General features: G+C 59.6%; 1 protein-coding gene and 1 long non-coding RNA gene across 34 annotated transcripts in view; one reads left to right on the forward strand and one right to left on the reverse strand.

The window, feature by feature from the left end:
- Window positions 1–25,974, forward strand: part of LOC147821200 (uncharacterized) — a 49,139-nt gene that overhangs the window by 21,453 nt on the left and 1,712 nt on the right. The window contains exon 2 of one of the 2 annotated variants that reach the window (XR_015447430.1): window positions 23,006–23,224. This is a non-coding gene — a long non-coding RNA (uncharacterized LOC147821200). Of the gene's footprint in view, window positions 1–22,209; window positions 23,225–25,974 lie in introns of those variants that run through there. The other variant, XR_015447429.1, reaches the window with a different exon arrangement.
- The window catches only part of Ptprs (protein tyrosine phosphatase receptor type S), a 76,161-nt gene that overhangs the window by 6,061 nt on the left and 44,126 nt on the right, over window positions 1–25,974 (reverse strand). For 5 of the 32 annotated variants that reach the window (XM_087201259.1, XM_087201257.1, XM_087201256.1 and 2 more), the window contains 20 exons: window positions 19,375–19,644; window positions 17,673–18,254; window positions 16,713–16,846; window positions 16,188–16,332; window positions 11,805–12,110; window positions 10,782–10,975; window positions 10,666–10,692; window positions 8,873–8,990; window positions 7,113–7,724; window positions 6,617–6,714; window positions 5,455–5,708; window positions 5,065–5,158; window positions 4,773–4,988; window positions 4,279–4,436; window positions 3,649–3,747; window positions 3,352–3,464; window positions 1,846–1,893; window positions 987–1,084; window positions 782–905; window positions 46–221 (listed from right to left, as the gene is read on the reverse strand). In XM_087201259.1, coding sequence (XP_087057385.1) covers window positions 46–221; window positions 782–905; window positions 987–1,084; window positions 1,846–1,893; window positions 3,352–3,464; window positions 3,649–3,747; window positions 4,279–4,436; window positions 4,773–4,988; window positions 5,065–5,158; window positions 5,455–5,708; window positions 6,617–6,714; window positions 7,113–7,724; window positions 8,873–8,990; window positions 10,666–10,692; window positions 10,782–10,975; window positions 11,805–12,110; window positions 16,188–16,332; window positions 16,713–16,846; window positions 17,673–18,254; window positions 19,375–19,644 — 3,866 coding nt within the window. Of the gene's footprint in view, window positions 1–45; window positions 222–781; window positions 906–986; window positions 1,085–1,845; window positions 1,894–3,351; window positions 3,465–3,648; window positions 3,748–4,278; window positions 4,437–4,772; window positions 4,989–5,064; window positions 5,159–5,454; window positions 5,709–6,616; window positions 6,715–7,112; window positions 7,725–8,872; window positions 8,991–10,665; window positions 10,693–10,781; window positions 10,976–11,804; window positions 12,111–16,187; window positions 16,333–16,712; window positions 16,847–17,672; window positions 18,255–19,374; window positions 19,645–23,284; window positions 23,425–25,974 lie in introns of those variants that run through there. The other 27 variants (XM_087201267.1, XM_087201266.1, XM_087201264.1 and 24 more) reach the window with 17 other exon arrangements.

The following is a 25,974-nucleotide window of genomic DNA, read 5'->3' on the forward strand; positions in this document are numbered from 1 at the left end:
TCGGGGCCGGGCTGGCCAGGGCCGAGCGCGGGGTCTGGGCCTCACCCGTGACTTCTCCTCCAGCCGCGTCATCATGACGATGGTGGCCGAGCGCTGCTCCCACACCATCCGCCAGAAGTCCCCGAAAGTCTCGGGCAGGGGCCCCTGCGTGGCAATGTACGCATTCTGCCGCCGGTAGCCGTCCACGTAGTTGGCATTGATGTAATCGCTGCCCATGATGCCTGTGGCCGGGGCAAGAGGCCAGGGACCCGTGGGGCTTGCGATCTTGGGTGGGCAGCAACAGCCCAGTATTTCCTAGAAGCTCCCTCTGATGGCCCCAAACACGTGCCCAGGGCCAGTGTGGGGCATGTACATCACGGATTCTCTACCCTGGCATGGAGCCATCTGGGGCTGGCTCTTTGTCTATGGTGCCCTCTTGGATGCTGTGTGGTCTCAGGGGAGCCTGGGTCTCCAGGCACTTAATACTACTTCACCTGATTCCCCTTCCCAAAATTATGACAACCAAAAATGTCCTTGGGCATTGCTACATCCCCCTTCGGCAGCAGAACTGCTCTGATTGAGAAGCGTGATACAGAGGAACAGATGGAGCCATGTTAGTTAGGGACAGCAGCCATCAATTAATTACGGACAGGAGGCATTTGTTAAATACACAGCCAAAGACACCAGCAGCCTCCAGCTGGAGCTGGACCAGGCTTATGACCAGAATCAGGCTTCCTTGGCCAAGAAGAGCTCTCTATTGAGAGGGGACGGGCACAAGGGGGCCTGGCTCTCTCCACACTACCTTCGATGGGCTGGAGGATGACGCGTGAGTGGTCGTAGGCGATGACGTTGGCATAGCGATTTTTGGGCTTGTTCACCTCCAGGTTGGAATGCTCCCACGTGAACTGCTGCCCGGGATCGATGGACTGCGGAGGGAGGAGGGTGAGGTGTTCGGGTGTCGGGGGCGACCCGTGAGCCTGGGCTGAGGAGGTGGGCTGCAGGCTTACCTCATACTCCTGGGACAGCTTGAGGCTGTCGTTGGCTTTGAGGCGCTCTGTGTGCTCCGCCATGTCCGCGATGGGGATGGGCGGGTGGCTGAGCATGCCTGCAGGGAGAGCAGAGCCCGCGGGGGTCAACAGGGGCGGCCTGGGGGGCGCGGGGTGCTCAGTGTGAGTCTGCAGGCAGGCGAGCTGCGGTTAGAAGGGGTGGCGGGTGGGCTCAGCAGGTGGGGCGCTCTTGATGGGGCCTGATGGGGTACGTCCTGGTCTCCCCAACCCAGCTGGGGCACAGGGGCTGGACAAAGGGTCCCCTGGACAACGCCAAGCCCCCAGTGCCTTGTGATGAGAAGCGGGCAGGGTACAGAAATGACAGCGGTGTGGCTAGTGGTACAGTGGACACTTTTCCCTGGGTGGGGCTGGGGCTGCCCTCCCTCTCCAGAGACAGACCCGGGCTGTCCCCTGCTGTGTGGAGTGGGGCACCTGTGCTGCGTGCAGCGGTCGTGTCCCTGTGCTGGGGTGCGGGAGCGGGCACAAGAAGCCCGAGTCTGCAGCCCCAGGACTGGAGCAGTGGGCAGCACCTCCCCGAGAGCTGCTGCCGGCCCCTGCCTGCTCACAGAGCTGTCCGGCCACACCTGCCGTCCTGAGTGGGGGCCCCCTCGACCCCACGCCCCTAAGCGGCCTGCCTGGCACGTGGGCTCCCTGTGCCTGTCACGCAGTCCACCCGGGGCCCTGCCCCGCCCTGCCCTCCTCCAGGTGCCAGCAGGGGGTGGGCGGGTGGGCACGGACAGAGACAGGAGGCAGATGGACACCAAGGCAGAACCTGATGGGGCGGGGAAAGGAAGCAGAGCACAGAGACACAGGAACTAACTTTCCGAGTGAAACCCCGGCTCCCTGAGGGGGCTGCTGAGGCCCGGGTCTGCAGAGAAGCAAACAATAAATAATGAACACACGCAGGGCCGCCGCCCCACCCACGCCAGCCGCGGCAGGGACAGAGGGCAGTGGGCGGCACTGCCGGGCCCCGGCTGAGAACTAGGGCTCCGTGGGGCACCCTGTCCGCACGCTCCCACCCAGACCAGCCTGGCTGTGGGGTCCCCGCAGAGGCCACAAGAGGATGGGGGAGAGGGAGACTGGGCGCAGGGAGGACACGTGGACCCAGGGCGGGAGCTCAGCAGCCGTCAGTTAGACACGTGTGTCGGGGAGCCTCCCTACAGGGAGCAGAGCTGAGAGCAGCGGTTCCAGAGCCAGAGAGGCCATGGGGGCGCGGCGGGGGATGGCGCATGGTGCAGGACTCCGTGACCCGCCAGCAGAATGCGGCCATGGGTTAGACACATGTTATTCAAAACCGTCATCTGGATGAAAACCGGAGTGACACGAGTTAGCCCGGAGATGTGACAGATGAGAACACAGTGGGGTGAGATGAGACCCTGCACGGCCCTTTCTGGACTGCAGCCGTCAGTTAAATACAATGGTCATGATCTTCAGTTAGATGGAGACGGAAGTGACACCAGCCAGGCCAGAGGAGAAGGATGCACAGGAAGGGTAATCAATGAGCCCCCATGATGCCCTTTCAGGACAGCAGCCATTGGTTAAATACGAAGAGTCTGCTCGTAATAGGGATGAACAGAAAAATGACATGAGCCGGGCCAGAGACAGGAAAGAGAAGATGTCAGGAATGGCACGGGGGGGGGCTTGTGCAGGATCCCAGCGGGAGGACTGCAGCCAGCAGTTAAATACCAATGCTCAGAGTCCCCGTATGGTTGGGAAAGAAGCAGCTGAACCAGTAAAGGTACAGATGTGGCCGTGCTGTGAGCCCACAAGGAGAACAGCAGCCATCAGTTAAATCAAGTCCTTATTTGGTTAGAAGCAGCTGTCATGAGCCCATTGAGAGGGGGAAAATAAGGGGGCCCGGGGAGCGCCCTATGTGGTCTGCTGGGCTCTCCCACTGGGGCAGCAGGTGACACTGGCTGAGGGAACCGTGAGGAGGCAGGGAAGGCAGGAGGAGCTGCGGGTGTTATGTCTGTGCCTCGCCTGGGGACGCACCCCAAGGCCAGCCCTCAGCTCCTCAGTGCAGGGGCTTCGGAGCTGGAGGCGCAAACAGTTACTGGGCTCTACCAAAATAATGCCGCCCCCGACACGCCTCTGTTTATGGCGCTCTGGCTCCCAAAGAAGTGCACCCATTAGGTAAGTGTAACTTTAAAAAAGCCTCATCTGGTTCCGTGCAGAACCTGCTCTGAAACTCCATGCCCGGATCCACAGAGCAGGAGGTGCTGGGGAGTCAGGAGCCTACTCTACACCCTGTGTTGCTCCTGGCACAGACAGGCGGCAGCTGCCTGCCGGCCCCGGGCCCCTGCCCTGCGTGGGGATTGGGGCGTACCTGGAGTCTGGAAGTTAATGCGTCTCATTTCCACAGGGTCCTTGGGGTGGTGGGGTGCAAGGTCGGCGTTGTTCAGCAGGCATTTGGTGCGGGGCTCTGAGTCCTTGCGTTTGCTGTGTGGGGAGCAAATGGGGTGGTCTGCTAAGGACCAGTGTGTCCCCGAAGACCCACACAGACACGCACAGCAGGGGCCCCAGGGATGCAGGAAGGGGCCGTGCAGGCGTATGGCTGGGGTTTCCAAGACCACGCGCAGGGGCCTCCCTGCCCTCCAGCCTGAGGGATGCGGCCTGCACCTACCTGTCAGGTTTGCTGCTCCCCAGACAGACACAGGTGCAAAGGGAGAGAAGAAGAGTGGTGAGGGCCCCGGCTGTGCCTGGGGTGCTCTTCTCCCCACACCTGTTTTTGGTGGTACGGGGGGTGGAGCGCTACTGAGCTCCATCCCCAGCCCTTCTCTATTTCTTCTGGCACTGGGGATCGAACTCAGGACCTTGCGCTTTTGAGGCAGGCAGCAGCACCACTGAGCTAAATCCTCGGCCCTGCCCTTTTCTATTTTAAGGCAGGGTCTTGCTAGGTCTCTGTGTTGCCCGAGCTTGGTCTGACCTTGTGATCCTCCTGCCTCAGCCTCCCAGAGCGCTGTGATCACCCCTGCGCCTGGCTTAGGAGTGCCTTTCTCAACCACTCTGGGCCCTGGTCTTTCCGCCTGGGACACCCACTAGGAGCAAGGGCTCCACGGTCGCTCAGGGAGACAGACCTTGCCCGCCATGACCATTTCCCCCCTCGCTGAGGACACACACGGCCCCCACTCAGATCCTGCGGAGCGGAGGGAAGGGAGGCACGGCCTGCTGTGGGGACGCCCAGCCCTGCTCCCCAGGCTGTGTGGCCTCGGCCCCTCTGAGCCCCAGGGGCCTGGGAGGGTGCAGAGCTCACTTCTTGTACAGCAGGATGGCAATGACGATGCAGATGATGAAGACCACAGCCAGCACCGGCCCGATCACCCAGATGAGCCCCTCCTCGCCGTCCACGATGGGTTGGGGGTCAGGGTTGTCCAGCTGGAAGGGGTCTGAGAAGGGACTGGCCGCAAATGTCTGCAGGGTGGGGGACCCGTCAGCGCCCAGCCTCCTGCAGAGCCCGCACAGCCTCCCCAGACACCGTCCGCACCTCCCTGGCTCTCCACCCTCCAGGGCTCCCAAGGACTCCAAGTGGCCCAGTCGCCACCTGTCTTTGCTCTCCCCACTCCCTCCGCTGCCTCAGCCACTCTGAGGTCCTTTCTGTTGCTCCCGCTCCTCCAGACGTTTTTGCACATGCAAATCGGGGGCTGCCTTTTCTGGCTGGACTCCTACATGTTCCTCAAAGCCTCAGCTGTAAGATCCCTTCTTCCAAGAACTTCCCTTAAGGACAGACGGACACCACTCGGAACTTACGGGCTCACTCTTCTGCAGCGCAGCAAGTACAAAGAGAACATATCGGTGGCCAGGCTCCAGGCCCCGGTTGTCAAAGCCACCGTATTGCTTCTGGTCCCCAGGATGGAAGATTTGGGGTAGCACTGAGAAGCGGGCAGCGATGTAGGGCCGGGGTACCTCCAGCTGGCGCGAATGCCGCAGGCTCCGCCTCTGGAGCCGCGAGATGTCCTGGATGAGCTGAGGGAACAAAGGGCAGGGGCTCAGAGCCCAGCTGGGGCACATCGGGGCCCTGGAGTCCGGCCCTGGGCCTCACCTCTTCCAGATCCATGTCCTCGGGGCTGCCCAGCGGGGTGAGGAACTGGCCTCCTCGAGACTTGCGCAGCGGCACCATCACAATGAAGTAGTTCCTGTTATAAGACGGGAGCCACTGGCTGTCGTGCTCCTACCCCCCAACCACACCTGACCACAGTTCCCAACTCAAGCTGCAGGCTTTGATCGTGGCGTACCTTCTGCCTAAAAGGCTTACCTCGGGCACTTCTCATTCTCAAACTCCTATACATCCTTTAACGTCCCAGCTTCAATGCGCACCTACTCTTATAACCCTCTCTTTCAAGCAGCGCCTCGAGCCTCCCCTCCCCACTGGGGACTCCCAGCTCTGTCTCCCACCAGGGGTTCTGGGGGAGTGGGAGTGGGGTGAGCGTACTGCACAGGCACGGGGCTCTGGCCGTCGGGCAGGTACACCACGATGTAGCCGTCGGGGTCAGGCTTGGGGGAGACACCAGGCTTGCCGCTGAGCATGTTGAAGGCCGTCCAGGCAGTGACCGTCTGCTGCAGACCACCTAGGCTGCTGCCGCGGTTGGTCAGCACGAAGTTGTAGAAGGTGTGGGGCCTGAGGTGCGTGATGAGCTTCTTGGTGGTGCGGCCGTCCACGTCCAGGGTCAGCCCATTGTACTGGATCTACGGGCCAGGCCAGCTCAGCGGGGCTGCAGGCTCGGGGCCTGCTGGGCTCCCCTCAGTGCCCACCTGACGTACTGGCCTCGGACTGAGGTGCAGCTGAGCCCGGATCCCAGGCTGAGCCCCAGCACTCAGTGCTAGTCTTGACTGATCCCTGATCCCTGCTGGTCTAACTCAAGACTAAACCTCAGTCCCAGATGAGGACCAAACTCGACTAGGTCTGACCCCAGACTCAGCATCAACCCCACATCCCAGACTGACCCCTGATCCCAGACTAAATCCTGATCTAAGGCTGAGCCTCGATCCCAGACTGAGTAGCAACCCCTGACTGAACCAACTGAACCCTGGTCCTAGACAGAACCCCAACTGTGAGTCCAAATTCTGACTGAGCCTTGATCCAGGACCTCCAGTCTTGATCTGGCACCAACCAGACAGAACCTGATCCCAGAGCCCCGACTCTGAGCCCTGATTCCAAGATTCAGCAGCAACCTCAGGATAACCTAACCCCAGACAGAGTCCTAATCCTCATATCCCAGTCCTGACTAAGCCTCGGCCCCAGCTGAGCCCTGATCTCCCACAGTTAGCAGCAACCCACACTCAACTCTGGTCTCAAGTGGAGCCCCAACTATGAGCCACGATTCCTAACTGAGCCTTGATCCCTGAGCCTCCATCCCAGTTGAGCCCCATCTCGTCCTAAGCCCTCACCCTGGGTGAGCACGGATCCCTCAGACCTAGCAGCAGTACCAGCAGATCCCCAACTCTGAGTCCCAATCTTGACTCAGCCTCAATCTCTGACTGAGCCTTGATCCCAGGCTGAGTCTTGTGAGACTAAACCCTGATCCCAGACTTAGTGCCAACCCCAAACTCAGCTCCAAGCCGGGCTGAGCCCTGCCCCTGCCCAGTGGCCTCACCTTGTAGGGCGTGGGCAAGTTGTAGTTATCGGGAAACTCCCAGCTGAGCAGCACCGAGGTCTTCATAATCATTTTCACCTTGAAGTTCTTGGGGGAGACTGTGGGCGGCATCCGGGCAAATGGGGAGAGAGCAGAGAGACCCCGTGAGCGCGGGCGCGGGTGGCACGGGGCGGCCCAGACGCTCCCTGTCACGGCTGTGCCCACGGCCTTCCTGCCTGGCCCTGGCCCGGCCCTGCCTGCCCTGTCCCAGGTCCCTGCTGCGGGAGACGGCGCAGGCTGCAGAGAGAAGGTGCAGGAGGAGGAGGAGGATAGGGAGTGGCAGTGGGGGCGTTGGTGCCACCACCAGGCACATCCCACCTTTACCAGCGCCGGAGGGAGCCTTGGGTCCGGACTCTGCCTTGAGTGTCCACAGCAAGCAGAAAAGCGACACTTACCTGGCGGGGGGAGGGGGGGCTGGGGTGGGGGTCCGGCTGTGAGGCGGGGTCGCCGCGCCTACCTTGGTCCCGCAGGAACGTGCGGTAGCGGACAGGGGGGCTGTAGGGGCCGGGGCCCCGGCGTGTGTGGGCTCGCACTTGCAGGTCATAGGCCGTGTCAGGCTTGAGGCCCCGAAGCGTGAGCGCATTCTCAGCCCCAGGCTCCACCGCCGCGGGCAGCTCTGTCTCTCGGGGAGGCCCCAAGGTGCCGGCCTCCCGCACGGCCACCGTGTACTTGACGATGGCCCCGTTGCGCTCAGCAGGCACAGGTGGCAGCCAGCGGAGCAGGACGGTGCCGGCCGAGGCGTTGCCGGCTGCCTCCAGGATCTGTGGATGGCCACGGGGCGTATCCTCGGGGATGCTCAGGACCTGGGCCGCCTCCTCGCCCAGGCCGCCTCGGCTGCGCGCTGCCAGCCGGAACACATAGGTGGCCCCCTTGTGCACGCCTGCTGCTGTGTAGTGGTCCTTGGAGGCCGGGAACTCCAGTGTGGCCAGTGGCATTGCGTCCTCGCGGCCGAACTGCAGGCGGTAGCCCAGCACCTGGTCCTCGGCAGGGACGCCGGGCGGCGGCTCCCAGCGCGCCAGGAGGCTGCCCTCTGAGGTCTGCTGCACCGTGAGGGTGGGGCGGCCCAGCACTGTGGGACGGGACGGGGTCAGGGACAGCAGCCACCACAAGCTGCGCCCCAGCCCTTTGATCTCTTTCTGAGACAGGATTTTGCTCTGTGCCTCAGGCTGGCCTTAAACTCCTGGGCTCAGGCGATTCTGCCTCAGCCTCCCACGAGGCAGAACTGTAGGCAGGGGCTAGGAGCTTTCAATGTCTTTCTGTAAGACTGGGGATGGAGCCCAGGGGTGCTCTGCCACTCAGCCCTATCCCCAGCCCTCTTTTCATTCTGAGACAGGGTCTTGCCGGGTAGCCCAGGCTGGACTCCAACTCGCCATCCTCCTGCCTCAGCCTCCTGAGCAGTGGGGAACACAGGACGTGCTAGAGGGTTACCCTTTCTGAACATGCATGGCAGAAAAGAGCTGGAGGGGGTTGGGGGGCAGCAAGGTCAGTGTCCCTGGGGTGGGACCGCAGGTGTGCATGGGGCCAGGGTGCATGGGGGAACCTGGCTCTGGAAACATTCACGGTGCTCAGTGATGTCTCACTTCCTCTGTTTGCCTAGTGGCTCTTGGCTTCTGATTCATATCCAGGGGACAAAGTAGTGTCCCAAACTGTCCTTGCTCTGTGGTTCTCAGCCTGTGCGGTCACCAACACAGCACAGGGGCTCGGGAAGCAGGAATGCCAGCTCAACATGTGCAGCCAGGTGTTTCCACTGCAGGACTCATCAGGGCCTTGAAAGGATTGTGACTGCCGGGAACGCCCAGGGCAGTGGGCGCTATCTGGACAGCGTCCCTGGGCTGAGACACATGCAGGGCAGGGAGGACACAGCAGGCCAGGGAAGAGGTTCTGGCAGAGGGAACAGCCCAGGTGAAGCCCACAAGGGACAGAGTGTTAAAAGGGTTTCTGGGGCTGGGGATGTAGCTCAGTGGTTTCGCCACCTGCTGCACAAGCGCAAGGACCTGAGTTCGATCCCCGGTACCAAAAAAAAGAGTTTCTGCCTGGTGGAGCCTAAGGTGGGAAGCATGGCGGGGGGCCATGCTGGGCTCTTCCAAGCAGCCCGCACACCTGTGGTCTCAGTGGTCCCCCTGCCTGGTTCACTGTCTCCACACAGCCTCAAGGACTCTGGAGGGACCGCTCGTCCTCAAGGGGCAAAGTGGCTGCAGGTGGTGAGCAGTTTCATACCTGCTCCCTTGGTCACCACCACCTTGGGTTTGCTGCGAGCGCCGTCGCCTTTCATAGTATAGGCAGCTACTGTGATGGAGTACGCGGTCTCAGGCTCGAGGTTTGTGATGACCATTTCCTACGGGCCAGGGTGTGGGTCAGCGCGGGACGGGTTAGCCCTGCCCACCCTCTCCCCACGACGAGGTCAAGCAGGGAGGGCACAGGGTCCAGCACACGAGCCCATGCAGAGACCGTGGCGTACAACCATGCTCAAGAGGGCACATGCAGCCTGCGCCAGCCCTGTCCGCGGCTCCCCACAGCCTGTCGTCCTTGTAGCCGCCAGAGGGCGCCGTGAGCACCAAGTCTGGTCTCTGCCCTCAGCCCTCCCACAGGGCGCTGCACCCCAGCCTGTCCCTGCCCACCCTCCCCTCCCTCCCCTCCCTCTGGTCCAGCCACACAGCCTCTTTGCTGCTCCTGCACCAAGCCAGGCTCTGTCCTGTCCCAGGGCCTTTGCACGGCCATGCCATCTGCTTCTACCCTCTCTGGTGTGTTGCAGATGCCCTTTCCCACTCACAAGAGCCACCAGCTACATCTCCAAAGACTTTGCAAGCCAAATATGAAACACAGCTATTACCAGATATTAAATTGTGAACCTATTCGTGTTTAAAAAAAAAAGAGGCTGTACTCACCTCCCCCACTCATCTCACTGTACTCACTACCGCTAATTCCCCAGAGTTTGTGCTCCACTGGCTACTCATGGTGGAAACAGAGACAGCCAAGCTGCACGGTACCACTCACAGTGGGACATCCACGCCTCAGAAATGGGCAGCACTGTAATGGGGACTGTCCCCACCTGCCCAGGGAGCTGGCTTTGTAAAATTTATTAAACTTTCTTTGTACTGGGGAATGAACCCAGGCCCTCTGCGCTGAGCTCCAGCTCAGCCCTTTTTATCCTTTGAGACAGAGTCTCACGAAATCACTAAGCTGCCCAGGCGGCGTACAAATTTTCACCCCTCCTGCCTCAGCCTCCCAGAGTGCTGGGATGCTGGGTGTGTACCCCCCAGAGAGCAGACATCTAAACGCTTCCACCACTGTCATTCTGTTCCCCCTGCGTGGTGACCATTCACGAGTCTCTGTCCCCTCCCTGACTGTGACCTCCCAGGTCAAAGGGACCCGGTCAGTCTTGGCCAACTGACCCTCCCCAGCACCCAGCACAGGACCTCTGCACGGCTCGTGCTCAGTAAGGCTCTGGTGCTCAGTAAGGCTCGTGTGACGTGGCCCTGAGCACACGGCCGAGTCCCCGGGTCTGTAAGCATGCACACCCGCAGCATGCCGGGAGCCTGGGCTTGGGTCGGGCACAGGACGGGACAGGTGCTGAGCAGAGGGTCTCCAGCCCCTGGGCCCTGCGTCACCGCTCCCGCGCCCTGAGGGAGGAGCTGAGCCCGGCCCGGGCGGGCAGGGCGGACTCCACGTCAGCCTTGGGGCTCTTCTCCTAGGAAGAGGGCGCTCGGCACAGGCGGTGGCCCAACCGAGTCACACAGCGACTCGGAAGGCGACAGCAGCTACTCAGGGGTCTCTTCCCCCGACTGCCCCACAGCTCCGGGGCAGGAACTCGGGGTGCAGCCTTGCCGGGGAGGGAGGTTTTCAGGCCGGGCTGGGTGAGTCCAGGAGGCCACAGCGTCCCCTTTCGGGGTGGATGCGCTGGGTCGGGGACAGGGGCGGAGACCCTTTGCCAGGGGGCGTGCAGAGGTCACACCACGGCACGGCACGGCCCGGCCCGCGGGACACGACCAGGTCCGGCGGGCGCTACTCACATATTCGGCAGTGTCGTCCATCTCCCACTGAGCGGGAGGCGGCAGGGAGAGAGGAGGGAGGTGAGCCGAGGGGAGGGGACAGTGTGGGGCCCGCCCCCGGCCCCGCCCACACCCACCTGGGCATCGGCCAGCATCACATCCTTGATGCGCGGCGGCCCGCGGGCCTCGGCGCCCTCCATGCGCACGTAGTGGACCTGGTAGCCGCGGATCTGACCGTGGTGCCGGCCGGGCGCGGGCGAGCGCCACAGCACGCGGATGGCCGTGGCGTTGAGCGCCTCCGCCTCCACCTTCCGCGGCGGCGCGCTGGGCACTGGCGGGCGGGAGGGGGGCAGCGGGCCGTTAAGTTACCGGGAGCCCCAGGGTCCCACACCCGGGAGGGGCCTGGGGCACAGCCCGAGCCGAGTCGCCGGCCACACCCCGTGCTAGGAGCTCTCCCTGCAGCAGTCACAGTTCCCACTTACAGATGGGGAAACTGAGGCCCAGGGAGCAGATCCCAGGGACAAAGCTGGGGCTTGAACCCGGCGGTCTGGCCACTTGCTGTTAAGGACTCTGCCACCTGGCTCGGGGATTTTCTCCTTCTGCTCTGGGATCAGAGCCCCCAGCCCCCTGGGGTATGGCCAAGAAGGGCAGCTTTATTCCTTCCCGTGAGGCAAGTTCCTACCACAAGACTTCACGCTAACCCACCTTGCTCTCCACCTCTCCACTGTGCCATCGACTAGCCAGGATGCGACGGCTGACACCATAGAAACCCGTGCCCCCCCCAGTGGGTGGTCTCAGCAGCCCAGTCCACTGTTTTTCGGTGTGGGGCTACGTGTCAGACAAGGAGAGCTTCACATCCTGGCTTATCCCGAGTCTAAAACTCAGGTTGCTGAGTAAAGAATGGGAGCACTTAGTATCGCCTGCATCCCACCACTGCTGGACCAACACGGGGTGGCCAGCTGAGCCTCCAGGCACAAAGCTCTGGGGACAGGACTCCGTAGAAACATGAGTGCCGCCGAGTCTAAAGCATCAATTACAAATTCAAAGTGCCAAGCGGGCACTGTTTGGGGAAGATGGTGGCTCCCGCCTCATGGCTTCCGGCCCAGTTTTCCAGGTGGAAGGCGGGCTGAGGTCTGGGGTCCCGGCCAGGTGGTACTTACCGTCCTCCTCGGTGCGGATGACCACGGGCGAGCTCTCGGGCCCTGGCCCCACCTCTGTGTGTGCGATGGCAGTGATACGGTATTCAGTCCACTTCTCCAGGGCTTCCAGGAGGATCTGAGTGGTGGTCGGGGGGATGCCATTCACCTCCTTGGGTTCCGGGTCGTCTGAGCCCAGCGGTCGGTAGCGGACGCTGTAGCCCACTAGGGCCCCGTTGTGCGTGTCCGGCGGTGGCGGGCGCCAACTTACCAGAATGGCCGTGGAGCGCATGCTGGTACACTTAACGTCTTGAGGGGGGGCTGACGGCTCTATTGGAGGGGAGAACGTGGGGGGAGGGGAGGTGGGATGGGCAGGGAAGGGGTGGGGGACAAAAGATGGGAAAGAGAAAATAAAAAAGAAGATGATAACAAACAAAACAGAACCAAACCAAAGAGAATTCGAACCCAAAAGAAGGGGATGTCAACCAAAGGTGAGATGGGGTGGGGCGGGGGTGCTGGCCAAGAATTTGGGCTCGCCTTCCCTTCCAGGGTGGGGGCCACGGTCTCAGGGAAGAGCTGTACCCCAGGAACTGTGACGAGCGAAACAGAAATGGAAGCCCTATCTCTTGGGCTCCTACTATGTGCCAAGAGTTTCACAGGGTAACGCTGAGCTCTACTTGGTGCTGAGCTCCATGTGGGCCATTGTATGTCAAAGGGAATAGCAACAGAAGCCCCATCTCTTGAGCACCTACTATGTGCTGGGCACTTGCTAAGGGCTTCATGGAATAGCAAAGGCATGTATTTGTTGAACACCTTCTGTGTACCAGGCACCATATGCCATGGGAAAAAGCAAGGAGGCCTCACCACTGGGCATCTACTATGTGCCCACACTTGCCAAGGGCTTCACAGAATAACGGTAAAAGCACCTACTTATTGAAGACCCACTGTGTGCCATTTACTCACCAAGGGTTCAAAGGGTTCACAACGTATTAAAAGCCTCTATTTGTTGGCCACCTTCTGTGTGCCTGGTAGCACATGCCAATGGAGTTGACCATAAAAGCCCCACCTGTTGGGCACCTACTGTGAGTCAACCACCACGCCTAGGGCTTCACAGCTAATGGGACATGCACTTACTGAACACCTACTGTGTGCCAGGCATGGTAGCAAGGGCTTTCAGAGAACGGTAATAGTCCACACACACGAAGCACCTACTATGTGTCACATATATATATATATACTGTGCTAGGGGGTTTACTACGAAAACACAACTCCCACGTATTAAGCACCCACTATGTGTCAGGCACGGTACCACGGGCCTTGCAGTGTTAATAGTCCCCCCATATTGAGCACCTTCTACGTGCCCAGGACTGTGTTAAGAGCTTTACTGGATAACAGTAACAGCCCGCACTTACTGAGCACCTGGCACTGTGCCGAGGACCTTACAGAAAAATGGTGGTAGTTTGCACTTGCTGAGCACCTTCTATTTGTACATGGTGTATTCTGAGCAGAATCTGTCAGGCACTCACTGTATGCCAGGTATTGCGCCCACAGGTCTGCAGGGCAGTAATCGGGGTGCCCATGGTTTTGGGGACCTACTGTGGACCTGGCCCAGGTCCAGCTCTCTGCTCACAGCCGACAGCTTCCGTTTACTGAATGCCGACTGTGCTCTGCACTGAGATCTCACACAGCTCTTACGCTGCCCCTGTTGTGTGCTCTGTGGAAGATCAGCTGGGGATCCGTCACACTGAGCACCCACGTGGCCAGCGCTGTCCCTCGGGAACTGCTCCCAAGCCCCCACTGCGCCCTCTGCAGATGTGGAACGTCTCCCCGACTGTGCCCGGGGCTGTGGTACCTGCCGAGAGCTTTCTCCACATCGTCTCGTTTGACCCTCACACCCCTGCAGGTGGGTGGCACTGGCACTGCCACCTGCTGTCCCTGGCCCAGCTGACAGGTGGGGGCCCGATCTGAACCCACTGGTGGGTGCTCTGCTGTCCCCAGTCTGGCCTGCGAGGTGCCAGGCCCCACCCCACATTTTTTCCTTTCTTTATTTTGTGGTGCTGGGGATTGGACCTAAGGCCTCTGCATTGAGCTCCTGCCTCAGGCCTTTATTTTTTGAGGCAAGACATCCAAAAGTTGCCCAGGCTGGTCTTGAACTGGCAATCCTCCTGCCTCAGCCTCCCAGAGTGCTGGGATGACAGGAGTGCACCACCACGCCCAGCTTCCGCCCCGTCTGCTTCTGTATCTCCTCTTAATGCTTCCAGAAGGGCAGAAGTGGGTTGTGGTTTACAGGTGAGGAAACTGAGGCTCAGAAACATCAAGAGGCTCATGGTGGCAGAGGTGGATGTGCAGCTGGGCTGAGCGCGGCTCATGGCCCTGTTGGCTTGAGGTTGGGGGTGCAGACCTCGGCCAGGCTAGCCGGGGCCCCCTGTCAGTGTAGTCTAGGAGGTCCCCACGCGAGGAGCCATTGAGGAACTTACAATTCCCACAGCGCACTGCGGTGGTATGGACCCCCAGAGCTCGTGTTTACTGAGCACTTACTACAGGCTGGGCTCTGGGGCCACAGGCACATGACAGCCCGTCCTCAGAGACACCAGGCTACGCCAGCCACCATCGTGGCTCACTTCAACTAGAACAAGCTTGGCCTCACTCAGTCAGGGCAGACCCTTCCTCAACACTGAGCGTTGGGGTGGGGGCTCCTCATTTCTTGACCAGCCACCCCAACCAAAAGTGCCCAGGGGAGATCAAGCAGGAGTGGGAAAACCAACCGGGGAATGTGCTGGAAGGAATGGATTTGCTGAGAAAGGGGGAGGAAGAAAAAAATAAAACTAAAACCATAATAAAATCAGAGACAGTGGTGATGATGATGATGATGGGAAAAACCATAATAAAAGAAAGAAAGACGCCGTCCAGAAATCTCCCAGTCTGTTACCTACCTTTGCTCTCCACTGCTAACTTACAGACTTTCTTACGAGGGGGGCAGCGGCGGAGGACTGAGCTACGGGCGAGAGCGAGCTCTCGGGGTCTCCGGCCCCCGCTGGCGTGGGGAGCCCCCCTCGAGCCGTCTGCCTCCACCTACCCTGTGTCAGACTAAGGGGCTGCGGCCCCGGGGACACGCCTGGCCCTCGTCTCTGCTGTGGGGTCTTGGGCCCGCCCGGCTCGGGACGAGCAGCCGGCAGCCCTTCTCCCATCCCTGTGCTGGGCCACCCCGAGGCTCGCGTGGCTGGGCCGCTTGCTGGATGGCCTTGGGGGTTGCGAGCTTCACAATCCGGCCCAACCTGCGTGATGTCTCGGGAAAGGTGGGATGCGGGATGCACCCTGCCCTGTGGCCCAGGGTCCCGGGGAGCGTGCCGCAGCTGCGGGCCGCGTGGGGCCAGGTTAGCGGGGCGGGGGCCGGGACACGCGGGGTGGGCCGTGTTTGTGAAGTCGCTGGTGACTGGCTTGTACTCACCTTCTCGAAGCCACCGCCTCCCCCTCAGGTGGCCGCCCAGGCCACAGGCCACCCTCACTGCCCGCCACCTGCCAGGGACGCGCCCGGATGCCTGACCTGCAGCACCCGCCGGCCCAGGACCGAGAAGCAGGGGAAGGGGTCGGCCGGCAGGGCTGTCTCCGAGGCCTCTGGGCTCACGGCGGCCCTGGCCGGGGCATCACCCTGCTTCCCCAAGACCGCCTGCCTGTGCAGATACCCGGGCCGGAGGCCTGAGTGGCGCAGATTCCTCCAGCCACTCCTGGGGTGGCCACGCAGTGACTGACTGAGGGGCAGGGAGGCGCGGGCGCCACGTGTGGGTGACAGCAAGGGGGAGGAGGAGGGGCTGGGGTACAGGGGACAGCAGAGGGGCCTCTGTGGCCCGAGCTTGCAGCAGGCAGCGAGGGCGGCGGCAGCAGGGGCCAGAGTGGCCCAGAGGCAGCTGCTAGGGACTGGTTTGTGACAGGAGGCCGGGCGGGCACAGCACAATCTCAGGGACTCTAGAGCCCCGTCTCAGAACCTGCACCCCCATCGGGCATCGGCTCCAGTTCCCCCCAACCCCGTCCCTGGCCCCTAGGGACCTTGTCCCAGGGCTTTGGGTGCCACAGCTCCGGGCCAGGAGCTGGGCTCGGTGATGTCCTCTGTGGGTGCGGCAGTGACCCCCGCCTCACAGCACCCCTGGGGACGCCTGCACAAGGGGCACAACCTGGCTGCGCAGCTGTCCCCAAAGCCAGGCCAGGGAGAGGAGATGCAGACGCACTCAGCAAGGGCTTGAGCCAGGCACAAACTCGGCTGCTTCTCCTCATCCCTGGGCCTGCACCCGGGTGACCGGGCCCCAGGACGCGGAGGACCCCTTGGTGGGGAAACTGAGGCACAGCCAAGGCCGAGGCCGGGGGGAGTGGCCTGGTGCCCCCCGCCCCCCAGCGCAGGCGCGAGACACCTACTGGACTGCAGCGTGCGCTGCCGCACGGGTGCGGTGAAGGCACCCAGGCCTTGCGGGGAGCGCGCTGCCAGGCGGAAGGCATACTCTGTGTTGGGCTTGAGGTCGTCCACCACGAAGGCCGTCGTTGGGTCAAACGTCCTGCCCACCTGCACGGGAACAGGGGCGGCACACAGAGACACGGACAGAGAGGACCAGAGACAGGAGAGACAGACACAGGCCAGGGAGACAAAGACAGAGTGATGAACAGAGACAAAGATGTAAGCAGATAGAGAAAGACAGAGAGAAACAGGGAATAGAGACAGCAGAAATGCAGAGATACAAAGAGAGGAGAGAAAGCAACAGAGAAACAGGGGTGAGAGATGGAGTCAGAGACAGAGATGGAGAGAGAATCAGGGAGACAGACAGGTGTGGGGGGTGACACGGCAGGCAGGGGAGAGGGACACAGCGGGGGCAGAGAGGGGCAGCTGGTCAGGTCAGGCTCCTCCTGGCCACAGCCCAGGCCTCCCGGCACGCCCACCGCCCCTACCTCTCGGCCTCGGTCGCCTTCGCGGAAGAGCAGCTCGTACTTGATGATGCTCTCCTGCCTCGGTGGACTCCACGACAGCCCGATGCTGGTCTCAGACTTGGCCTCTGCCCGCAAGTTCATGGGCTGGCCGGGCACTGCAGGAGGGCGAGGAGCAGGGGTGGGGTCCCCAGGTTCCCCTGTCATCTCCCCACCTCCGTTCCCCATCCCTCCCTCCTTACAACGGGAAAGAGAAACTCCCTTTGCAACCACCGAAGCGCGGCCCCTGCCCTCTGCAAATCCCATGACAGCAAAGCGGGGAAGAGGACTATTTTAAACATGGATCCCCATTCCGCATCCACCTCACAAAGGTCCAGCGACCCAGTCCCACCACGGAGGTGCCCGAGTTCCTAGATTTTAGGGTGTGAAAATCAGAACCCCAAAGGAAAGGATCAGGAATCCCAAACAGCCCTTCTGAGTCCTTCAACCCGGCGGCCCAAGGCATTTTTCAGGTATTATTTCACACAAAGCAGCACTGGTTCCTTTACAACCTCAGCAGACCAGGGTTTGAAAACCCAAGTGCCAGTGGGTGGCCTGGAAGTCAATGGACAGAGGGAGGCGAGTGGACTTGGCACCCCTTGTTTCAAACAGGGCCAAGGGGATTTCCAGCAGCAGCCTCATGGCCTTGCCAAATCGGATTTCCCAAGGGAAGCCAGCCACGTGAACTTCCTCAGAACAATTCTGCTTTGTAACACTCACCTGAGTTTTTCTTTAGTGGCACTGGGGGTTAAACCCAGGGCCTTCGCACTGAGTTCCATCCCAGCCCTTGTTTTATGTTTTATTTTGAGACAGGGTCTCACTAAGTTGCTCAGGCTGGGCTGGAACTGGAGACCCTCCTGTCTCAGCCTCCCAGAGTGCCAGGAAGCCAGTACCCTAGAAGAACATGTGAGTCGTGTGTCTGGGCCTGGGGCGAGGTGGCCTCACCTCCTTGCTGCGTCTTGACCTGGATGGGGTCTGAGAGCGGCCCGTCGCCCACAGACGTGAAGGCCAGGACACGCACGGTGTAGGTCTCGTCCTCCAGCAGGCTGCCCACAGTGGTCAGCAGGCTGTCATCCACGTTGTGCTTCTGCCAGTTGCCCACGGGGTGCTCGGGCTCCATGGTGTAGTAGACGCGGTAGCCTCGGATCAGCCCGTTGGGCTCCACGGGCTCTTCCCACTGCACGATCATGGTGGAGGCACTGAGCATGCGGGCCTGCACATTGCGAGGGGCGCTGGCCGGAGCCTGCTCACCGGTGCGTGTCACCACTGACTCGCTGGGGGGCCCCTGGCCGATGGAGTTCACGGCCGACACCCAGATCTCATACTCCGAGTTGGGGCTGAGTCCGCCGATGCTGTAGCGCGTGGTGGTAATGTCCTCCTTGATCTGGTACGGCCCGTCCTGGCTCTTCGACTTGTACTCGATGACATAGTAGGACACTGGGTCTGGGTTGCCGGAGTCCCACGTGATGGTGATGCTGGTGGCAGTGTTCTCGGTCACCACAGGCGTCCCAGGGGCTTTGGGCAGAGCTGGGGGCGGGAGGCAGCGTCACGGCTTGGGGGCCTGTGACACTGAACCCCACAATCCTCTCTGGGGTCTGATTTCCACAGTGGAACCGTGGCCGGATGGCCCCCAATCATCTCCTCGTTTACAGCTGGAGTGGGTCTACTACACCCCGGGCTGGCACCTGTGGGCCTTCGGGTTTTATTTTTGCAGCTCTGGGGATTGAACCCAGGGCCTCTGTATTGAGCTACATCCCCAGCCCATTCTAAAACTTTAATTTGGAATGAGGTCTCACTAAGTTGCCCAAGCTGAGCTCAAACTTGCTATCCTACTCCCTCAGGCTCCCAGAGTGGTGGGATGACAGCCATGGGCCATTGCACTCGGTTTCGGGACGATTTATAATTGTGGACCCATCTAACAACGTTCTGGTGAGCAACAGACTGAATATCTAAACAGTCTCATTAGATTTTTTTTTTTTTTTTTTTTTTGGTACCAGGGATTGAACTCAGGTCCTTGTGCTTGCGAGGCCAGTCTCATTAGATTACAGCGGACCTGAAAATTCTGTACCAGTCAGTGACACTAGCCACTGCAATGGAACACGTTCCTCTCACGTTTGTGGCAACCCTGTTGTCAACTAGTTGGTTGTATTGGTGGTGTACACCTGTCATTCCAGCCATTCCTGGGAGGCTGAGGCAGGAGGACTCCAAGTTTGAGTCTAACCTGGGCAAACTTAGTGACTTAGACTCTGTCCCAAATTAAAAACATGAAAAGGGCTGGCTCAGTGCAAAGTCCCTGGGTTCAGTCCTCGGCACCAGGAAAAAAAAGTACACACTGTAATGTTTGTACAGAAGTAGTTAGTGACACGCCTCTTGAGACGTGTCCCTGTTGTTAAATAACACATGACTGTATAGCCAGTAAATACTGGTTCCAAGGACACATCTTCTTTATTGATGATTTAGGTTTTTTGAGACAAGGTCTCACTACGCAGCCCAGGCTGGCTCGAACTTGCAGTGATGCTCCTGCCTCGGCCTCCCAGGTGCTGTGATGACAGGTGTGCGACACTACGCCCTGCTGAGAACCACCTTCTTCACAGCCTTGCCCAGCAGCAGCTGTGCAGTGACCGCCTCTGGCCCTGCCCCCACTCACATTTCACGGTGATCTGAGCCACTGCCTCAATGACACCCAGGCTGGACATGGCCACGCACGTGTAGTTGGCTGAGTCCTTGACATCCGTGAGCTCCAGCACGTTGCGGCCCACGGGCATGTCGTCCTCGGGGGTGAGGTCCTCGGCACCCTGCATCCACTTGACGTAGGGCATGGGCGAGCCTACGGCCACGCAGGTGATGTTGACGTTGCCCCCCGGCATGATCTCGTGGCTCATGGGGAGAATGGAGAAGCGGGGGGCCACGCGGCGGACTGGGGAGCACGGGATGCCCGGCAGGTCAGGCGGGAAAGAGGAGAAGCAGGGAGAGAGACAGAGGAGAGAAAGACACAAAGGAAGAAAACAAAGTAGAAAAGCATTTAAATATAAACAGGGCTGCTTCTCTCCCCGTTCATTTCTCCCCCCAAATGAAAAGAAACAAACGAATCCAAATGAAAAAACCAAATTCCAACACAAAGAAACCAAAACTTCAAAGGAAGGTACTTCACAAACAATAGAGAGATATATCGATATAGAATAAAGACATAAAGCATTATCTCATAGCCACTGGGTTTCAGAGACCAGAGGGACTCTGGTCACAGCACAGACGTGGACACAAAAATTTATCAGCGGTTTCTCATCTTTGCTGGCGGACGTGGCCACAGGCCCAGTGCCACCCAACACTCCCGATGGCGGTGGCCACTCTGAGAGCGCTGGGAGGTTCTGGCTGTAAGGGCTGGGGTCGGGGATGCTCGAGGGGACACTGTGAGCAACACTCACAGCGGTCGAGGGCACGTCCAAGAGGGTCCGACTAGCTGGAGCGTGGATGGATGGACCCTAAGAGGGAGGAGCCAAGGAGATGCAGTGTGCTGGGAGCCGGTTCTGCTCCCGTCCCCTCTGGTGACTTCGACGGTCTCCCCACTTCTCCCCCCACCCTCCCAAGGAAAAGATGAGAAAACTCTAATGAAATTTTTGTGGTTTTGGGTATAGAAACCCTTCTAAAAGCTTCTGTCGGATCTGACCAGTTTTGATCAATAAATGCAGCTCTCAAAATCCACAAACATCATGCAGAATAGGTTGAGAGAGAAAGAGAAGAGACAGCAAGAGAGACAGAGAGAGAGAGGAAGAGAGAGAGAGGAAGAGAGAGAGAGAGCACAGAGAGGGGATGCAGAGGGGCCTGGATTTGGGGAGATCTCTGAGGCGCGGAGATGCGTGGAGACAGAGCTGGACACTGGGATGGAGGGAGGGACAGGGACAGAGGGCTGGGCCCGCTCAGTGCTGCGGATGCGTTCCAGCAGATGTGGCCCAATGCGAGACCTCACATTGTCACATCCCGGCCCTGCGACTCGACTAGGGAGAGGACGTTAATAATAGTGATGCTGATCGTCAAGGAGGGCGAGCTGGCGCTTGGGAGAAGGTGCTGTGCGCTGCTCTGCAGGGAGTGGCCACCTTCCGTCCAGACCTCAGGACGAAGGTGGCAGACGTGTTTCGGGGCTCCGTTTTCAGAAGGCGGGTGAGTTTGGAGGTCAGGGACCTCGTCTTGAAGAGAAGGCTGTGCCTGCTGTAGGGACTCGGGCCATCCTGTTAGGGACGTCTTGCCAGCCATGTGGAACCCTGGGGGACCACTTGGGGCCTTAAATGGCACTGTGCTGAGTCCAGCTCTGGGTGGGGCTGGGGACTTGCAGACAGGTCAGGAGCTCAGCCAAGCTGAAGCACTCTTGGGGGGCCCCCAAGGCAAGGCTACCCAGGTAAGGTGTATGGTTTTGGGGTACAGCCTAAGGGTGCAGTGTCAGGAGGTCTCATCTGCTCCACTGAGGAGGGGACTCTGGGAAGGAAAGGCGGCAGCCCTAAGCCCTTCATCTGGCTTTGGTCTCCAGCTGGAAACCCCAACCTCCGTTCCCTAATCAGGTGGGAGGCAGAGGAGGGGCTCTGGGGGGGATGGGGGGGGTCTGGGAGCTCGCAGCCTTTCGGAAAACGAAGCCCACGAAATGTCCAGAGTCTCGGTGAAGACAGGATGGAGGGGCGGGGAGGAGACGAGGGGCCATGCAGACGGACAGATGGACAGACAGAAAGGAGGAGAGGGCAGCAGGGGGCTGAGATGGGGTGCACTGGGCAGGGCTGGTGGAGGGCTGAGTAGGAATGGGGCCCGGCCGGCTGCGGAGTCCACAGCAGGCTGGGGCAGGAGAGGCCGGGCGCGTTGTCATGGAGACGGAACACGAAGGGGGTGAGTGCCGGCGGCTAATTAATCCAGGACAGAAACGGCATCGACATCCAAAACAAAATGGGAGAGGGAGGGGGAAGAAACAAATGAAAAAGAAAAACAAAATCAAAGCCAAAAAAAAAAAAAGAATTAAAAAAATCAAACAAAAACACCCCTTTGAAATGAAACACAGCACCCAAAAGCAAAAAAAAAGAAAACAAAGTAACCATGGAATGGGTGTGGGGCTGGAAATCGGGGTCTGAAAGGAGGGGGCAGGGGCTTCCCCGGGAGACGCCCGCCCCCCGGCAGAACACAGGGTCTGGCCTCCCGCCAGCCCCGAGCGGCCCAGGGTCCCAGGCAGCCCGGTTCTGGCCTCTCGCTGCGGCCCTGCCATGGACACCTCTGCTGCCCGGGCCTCGAATCCCACGGCAAAGCGGACTCCGTCTCATCCCATGTGACTGAAGCAGCCTGGGCAGGCCCACCCCAGCCTGTTTCCCCATCTGCAAGACAGAGCCAAGCAGTGACTTCTTCAGGAAGTGAGGGACAGGGAAGACCCCGGTGTGCCTGGGGCTGAGGAGTTAACCTTCCAGCCTCCTGGGTGCCCAGATCAAACAGATTCTCTGCCTCCAGGGAGGCTTCGGATGGGGAAGTTTTTAAAAAGCCAACAGCAGGAAATTCCTGTCTGGCCCAATCCCTCCCAGCAAGGCCAGAGGCACAAGTGCTTGTGCCCAGTTTGCAGATGAGGAAACAGAGGCCCACAGAGGTGACAGGACTATCGCGGAAGTGGTGTGGCCAGGGCTCAAAGTCAGGCCTGCCTGGTCCCTACCCTTCACACAAAATGAGCCTGCTCTCACCACGGTTAATAGCAAGAATTAGAGCCAGGGGTCCCTCCTTGGTATCTTGGGTATTTCTGAACCTGTGAAGTCTTACTCCCTGGGGACACCAAAGAGGGGAGGACTCATCACCTATGTACAACTCCGTCAACCGAATAACTGCCACCAGGTGAATAACATCCAGCAGCCCTCATACTAAACATCCAGAAGCCATCAGTAAAAGGCCTGTTCCTACAGGGATTATTTAGCTATCAATGGGAATAAGACCTACTTATTCCCTTTAGATCCTTAGGAAGGTTAAATATCAGTCCAGTTGATCTCTTCCATAGGCCCAACATTCAGTCCAAAAGACCCTGCTCATGCCCTGTCTTCAAGAACCTCCTGGGCAGCATACCTTAAAAGGTGCCTTTAACTTTCGGAAGCAGACAGGCATACACACCTTGAACATGTGACAGACCTGCCATCCAGGGTGGCCAGCTGTGAGCCAGTTAAATGTGAGGATATTTGTCAGGAATTCCCAACATGGCCAACAGCCATCAGTTAAATGGTGGGCAAGACTTTTCTGACTCCCAACAAACTTGGTGCTTTTGCTTTGTCACCCAGCTTGCTTGCTTCTAAGGATGTGGGGCGGGAAGAGAGCTGGTTGGCCACGAGTATGAGGCATCTGTGCCCCTCAGGACTATGGAGCTCAGGCCCTGGGCGTCCTCCCAGCTGGGAAGCCTGGACGGCCGACACTGTGTTCTGCCCGGTTTGGTGCTGGTACCCGCCCACGTCATCTTTCCACCCCTGGCTGCAAGCTTGAGGTGCAGGTTAGAAAATAAGGTGAGCACGGGGCCCACGGGACAGACAGGCCCTGCGGAACCCCCGCCCCCCATTACCGACCTGAATAGAGGGTCCAGGCGGGTTATAAGGGATGACACCAGCCTTGTGGTCAGCACGCTCCAGCTGGCTCTGGTTCCCAGCTCTTCTCGTCACCGAGTGGCCGGGGAGGGTCTCAGCGAGGGGACCCGCATGGGCGGAGGGGTTGGGGGGGCGGGGGGTGGTGGCGGGTGGAGGGGTGGTCGCTTCAAACCCCAATTCACATGGAAAAACAACTCAAAAACTGTCAAAGCAACCGGGAGACGGCCCCTCCCCCAGGCAGGAAGAGGCAAAGACTCAAAAAAATCAAAACTGAGGTGGGGTGGGGGAAGTGGAGTGAGGGGGAGGCGGGGTGGGGGGACTCAAAAGTGAGGTGATTTGGTTGAAGCATCAGGTGGGGACCCAACAGTGTCAGACAGCTCAAGAGATCCAGCAAGCCGCAGCTCCGGGGGTGCGGGGAGCTCTGCGGGCCATTTTGGGGTGAGAGAGACCTCGAGATGCTTCTCCAAACTCCAAAATGGACATTTATGCCAGCGGCGAGGGCAGGGACAGATGCCAGGAAGGGGTGCAGCCTCCAGGGAGGGGTTAGTGAAGCTTAGATTACACCTGTCGGGGAAGGGGGGCAGTCAGAGCCCAATTTCAAGCCCGGTTCTAGTCCCTGCCTTCAGACCCAGCCTGTGGCCCGGGGAGGTGGGCACCCCCCGATGCTGTGCTGTGCCCTCTCTGGTCCCCTCTGGTCTTCAGCGCCTGGTGACCCCCTCCCCTCCCCCACGAAGCCACCTCACGGCCTGGAGGAAGCTGGGGCCCTGACCTGCGGCCTTGGTACTGGCTGCACTAGAGACGGTTTCAGAAAATGGGGTATTTTGGGGGGTGAGGTTACCCTCTCTCTCTCTCCCCCCTCTGGGTTTCATCCAATCGACCGATGCCCTCCCCTGCTCTGCAGGTGACCAGGTGTAATCTAAGAGGCCCCTCGTGCCCGCCCCCACCCACAGAGGGAAGAGCAATGCACAGGGCAGGAGGCAGGCAGCAGGCGACAGTGGTCCCAGCTCAGTGTTCCTGCGGGAGCCCCTCTCCCCCCACGGGTGCGGGATGAGAAGGGCTGGGTCCTCATCTCACACTGCCTGCCCCCACGATCCCAGCAGGACCCCGAGAGCTGGCCAGCAGACCCTTGGGGAAGTCACTCTGGGGACACAGAAGGCCAAGGAACCGCTGGAGGTCACGTCCACCAATGCTAGGGCTTGGGTAGCAGGCAGGGGACACCACTGACATAGGTCCCTAGGTCGCTCGGCCAGCCAGGAAAGGCAGCCTCGCTGGCCCTTCATCTGCACACACGGTAAAGGCTCCCAACTTCCAAGAGACAAGAAACAGAATTAATAGTTGAGGAGAGCACCATCCGGTCCCCACCTGGGCAGATCTGTAAGTTCAGGTGACAAAAGTGGCCAGGGTTTGGACTTTGGCTCTTGGGACCCTGGTGGTCAATTTCAGGAGAAAGGCAGATGGGAATTCTGCTCCGCAGTTAGAAGAGCGATGTTGTAGGCGAGACTCCCTGCGATAAACCAACCCCCTGGTCAGGCTGTGCTTTCAACAACGTTAAGTACCCGCAGGCTTCTGCAGGCGAGTAACTACCTGAAAGGGTAGCCTAGTTTTTTGTTTTGTTTTGTACTGGGAATTAAACCCAGATAATTCACACTGAACTACATCCCCAGTCCTTTAAAATATATATATATATATATTTTTTTAATTTGAGACGGGGTCTTGCTAAGTTGCCAGTGCTGGACTTGAACTTGTGATCCTTCTGCCTGGCTCAGCCTCCCAGGGTGCTGGGATGACAGGCAAGTGCCACCATGTCCGGCTTGCCTAGTTTTAAAGCTCTCTTTGTCACCCCTGCGGCTGCTAAACTTTCCAGGGAGTTGCCTGGGGTTAGGTCGGAGGGACAACAGCTATGGCTCTGGAAAAGCTACTGAGGTCCTGCCTGGGGTCAGGGCTGGAGTCAGGAGACAATGAGATCGATTGCTCACGAGTTCAGAAAAGCAGTAAGTGTAAAAAAAAAAATTCAGTCTTGAGCACATGAATTAGCTTCTGCCCTGTGATTTTAAAGCAGTTTCCCACAGGCCACCTTATTTAAACAGTGGACACAGGAGGCAAGAATGAAGGAGGAGGGCCCAGAGAGGGGAAGAGTTGTTCAGGGGGATGATCGTGGGTCTCAGTGCAATGGAATATACCCAGCAACTCTGAGCACGGCACGTTTAAGGTCTTGTTGTTCAGATGAGGAAAGAGGGGGTCCAAGTCATCTCAAAGGTCAAGCCCAAGGTCGCGCAACGAGGCAGGGACAGAGCCACAGCCCAGACTCAGCTCTCAGGACCCGGCTGTTCTGCCGGTGAGATCTAGTGCCCTCCAGAGACCCTCGGCCCCTTGAGGTGCAGTGCACCAGAACCTAGCGTTGGTGGAGGGCCTGGGGGATCACTTTTCCCCAACTTTCGGGGGCTTCCCGTGGGGTGATCTGGCAGCTCTCAAGCTCACTGAGCGAGGAGAAATAAGTCCCCTCTTATTGTGTCTAAGGTTTTCTTGACAACGTGGCTTTGGATTTAGTAACTGGGAGGTTAGAACAGGCAGAGGAAGGACGAGACAGGAGGAAAAGTGGCCTCTACCCTTGACTGCTGAGCAGCACGCTGGGTAAGGGCTGGTGGATGGGACCCTCGACGGGTATTTTGTTC

Source organism: Heterocephalus glaber, unplaced genomic scaffold (genome assembly GCF_053883595.1).
Source record: "Heterocephalus glaber isolate CG9 unplaced genomic scaffold, H.glaber_assembly_v1.0 deba00001760, whole genome shotgun sequence".
NCBI lineage: Eukaryota > Metazoa > Chordata > Mammalia > Rodentia > Bathyergidae > Heterocephalus > Heterocephalus glaber.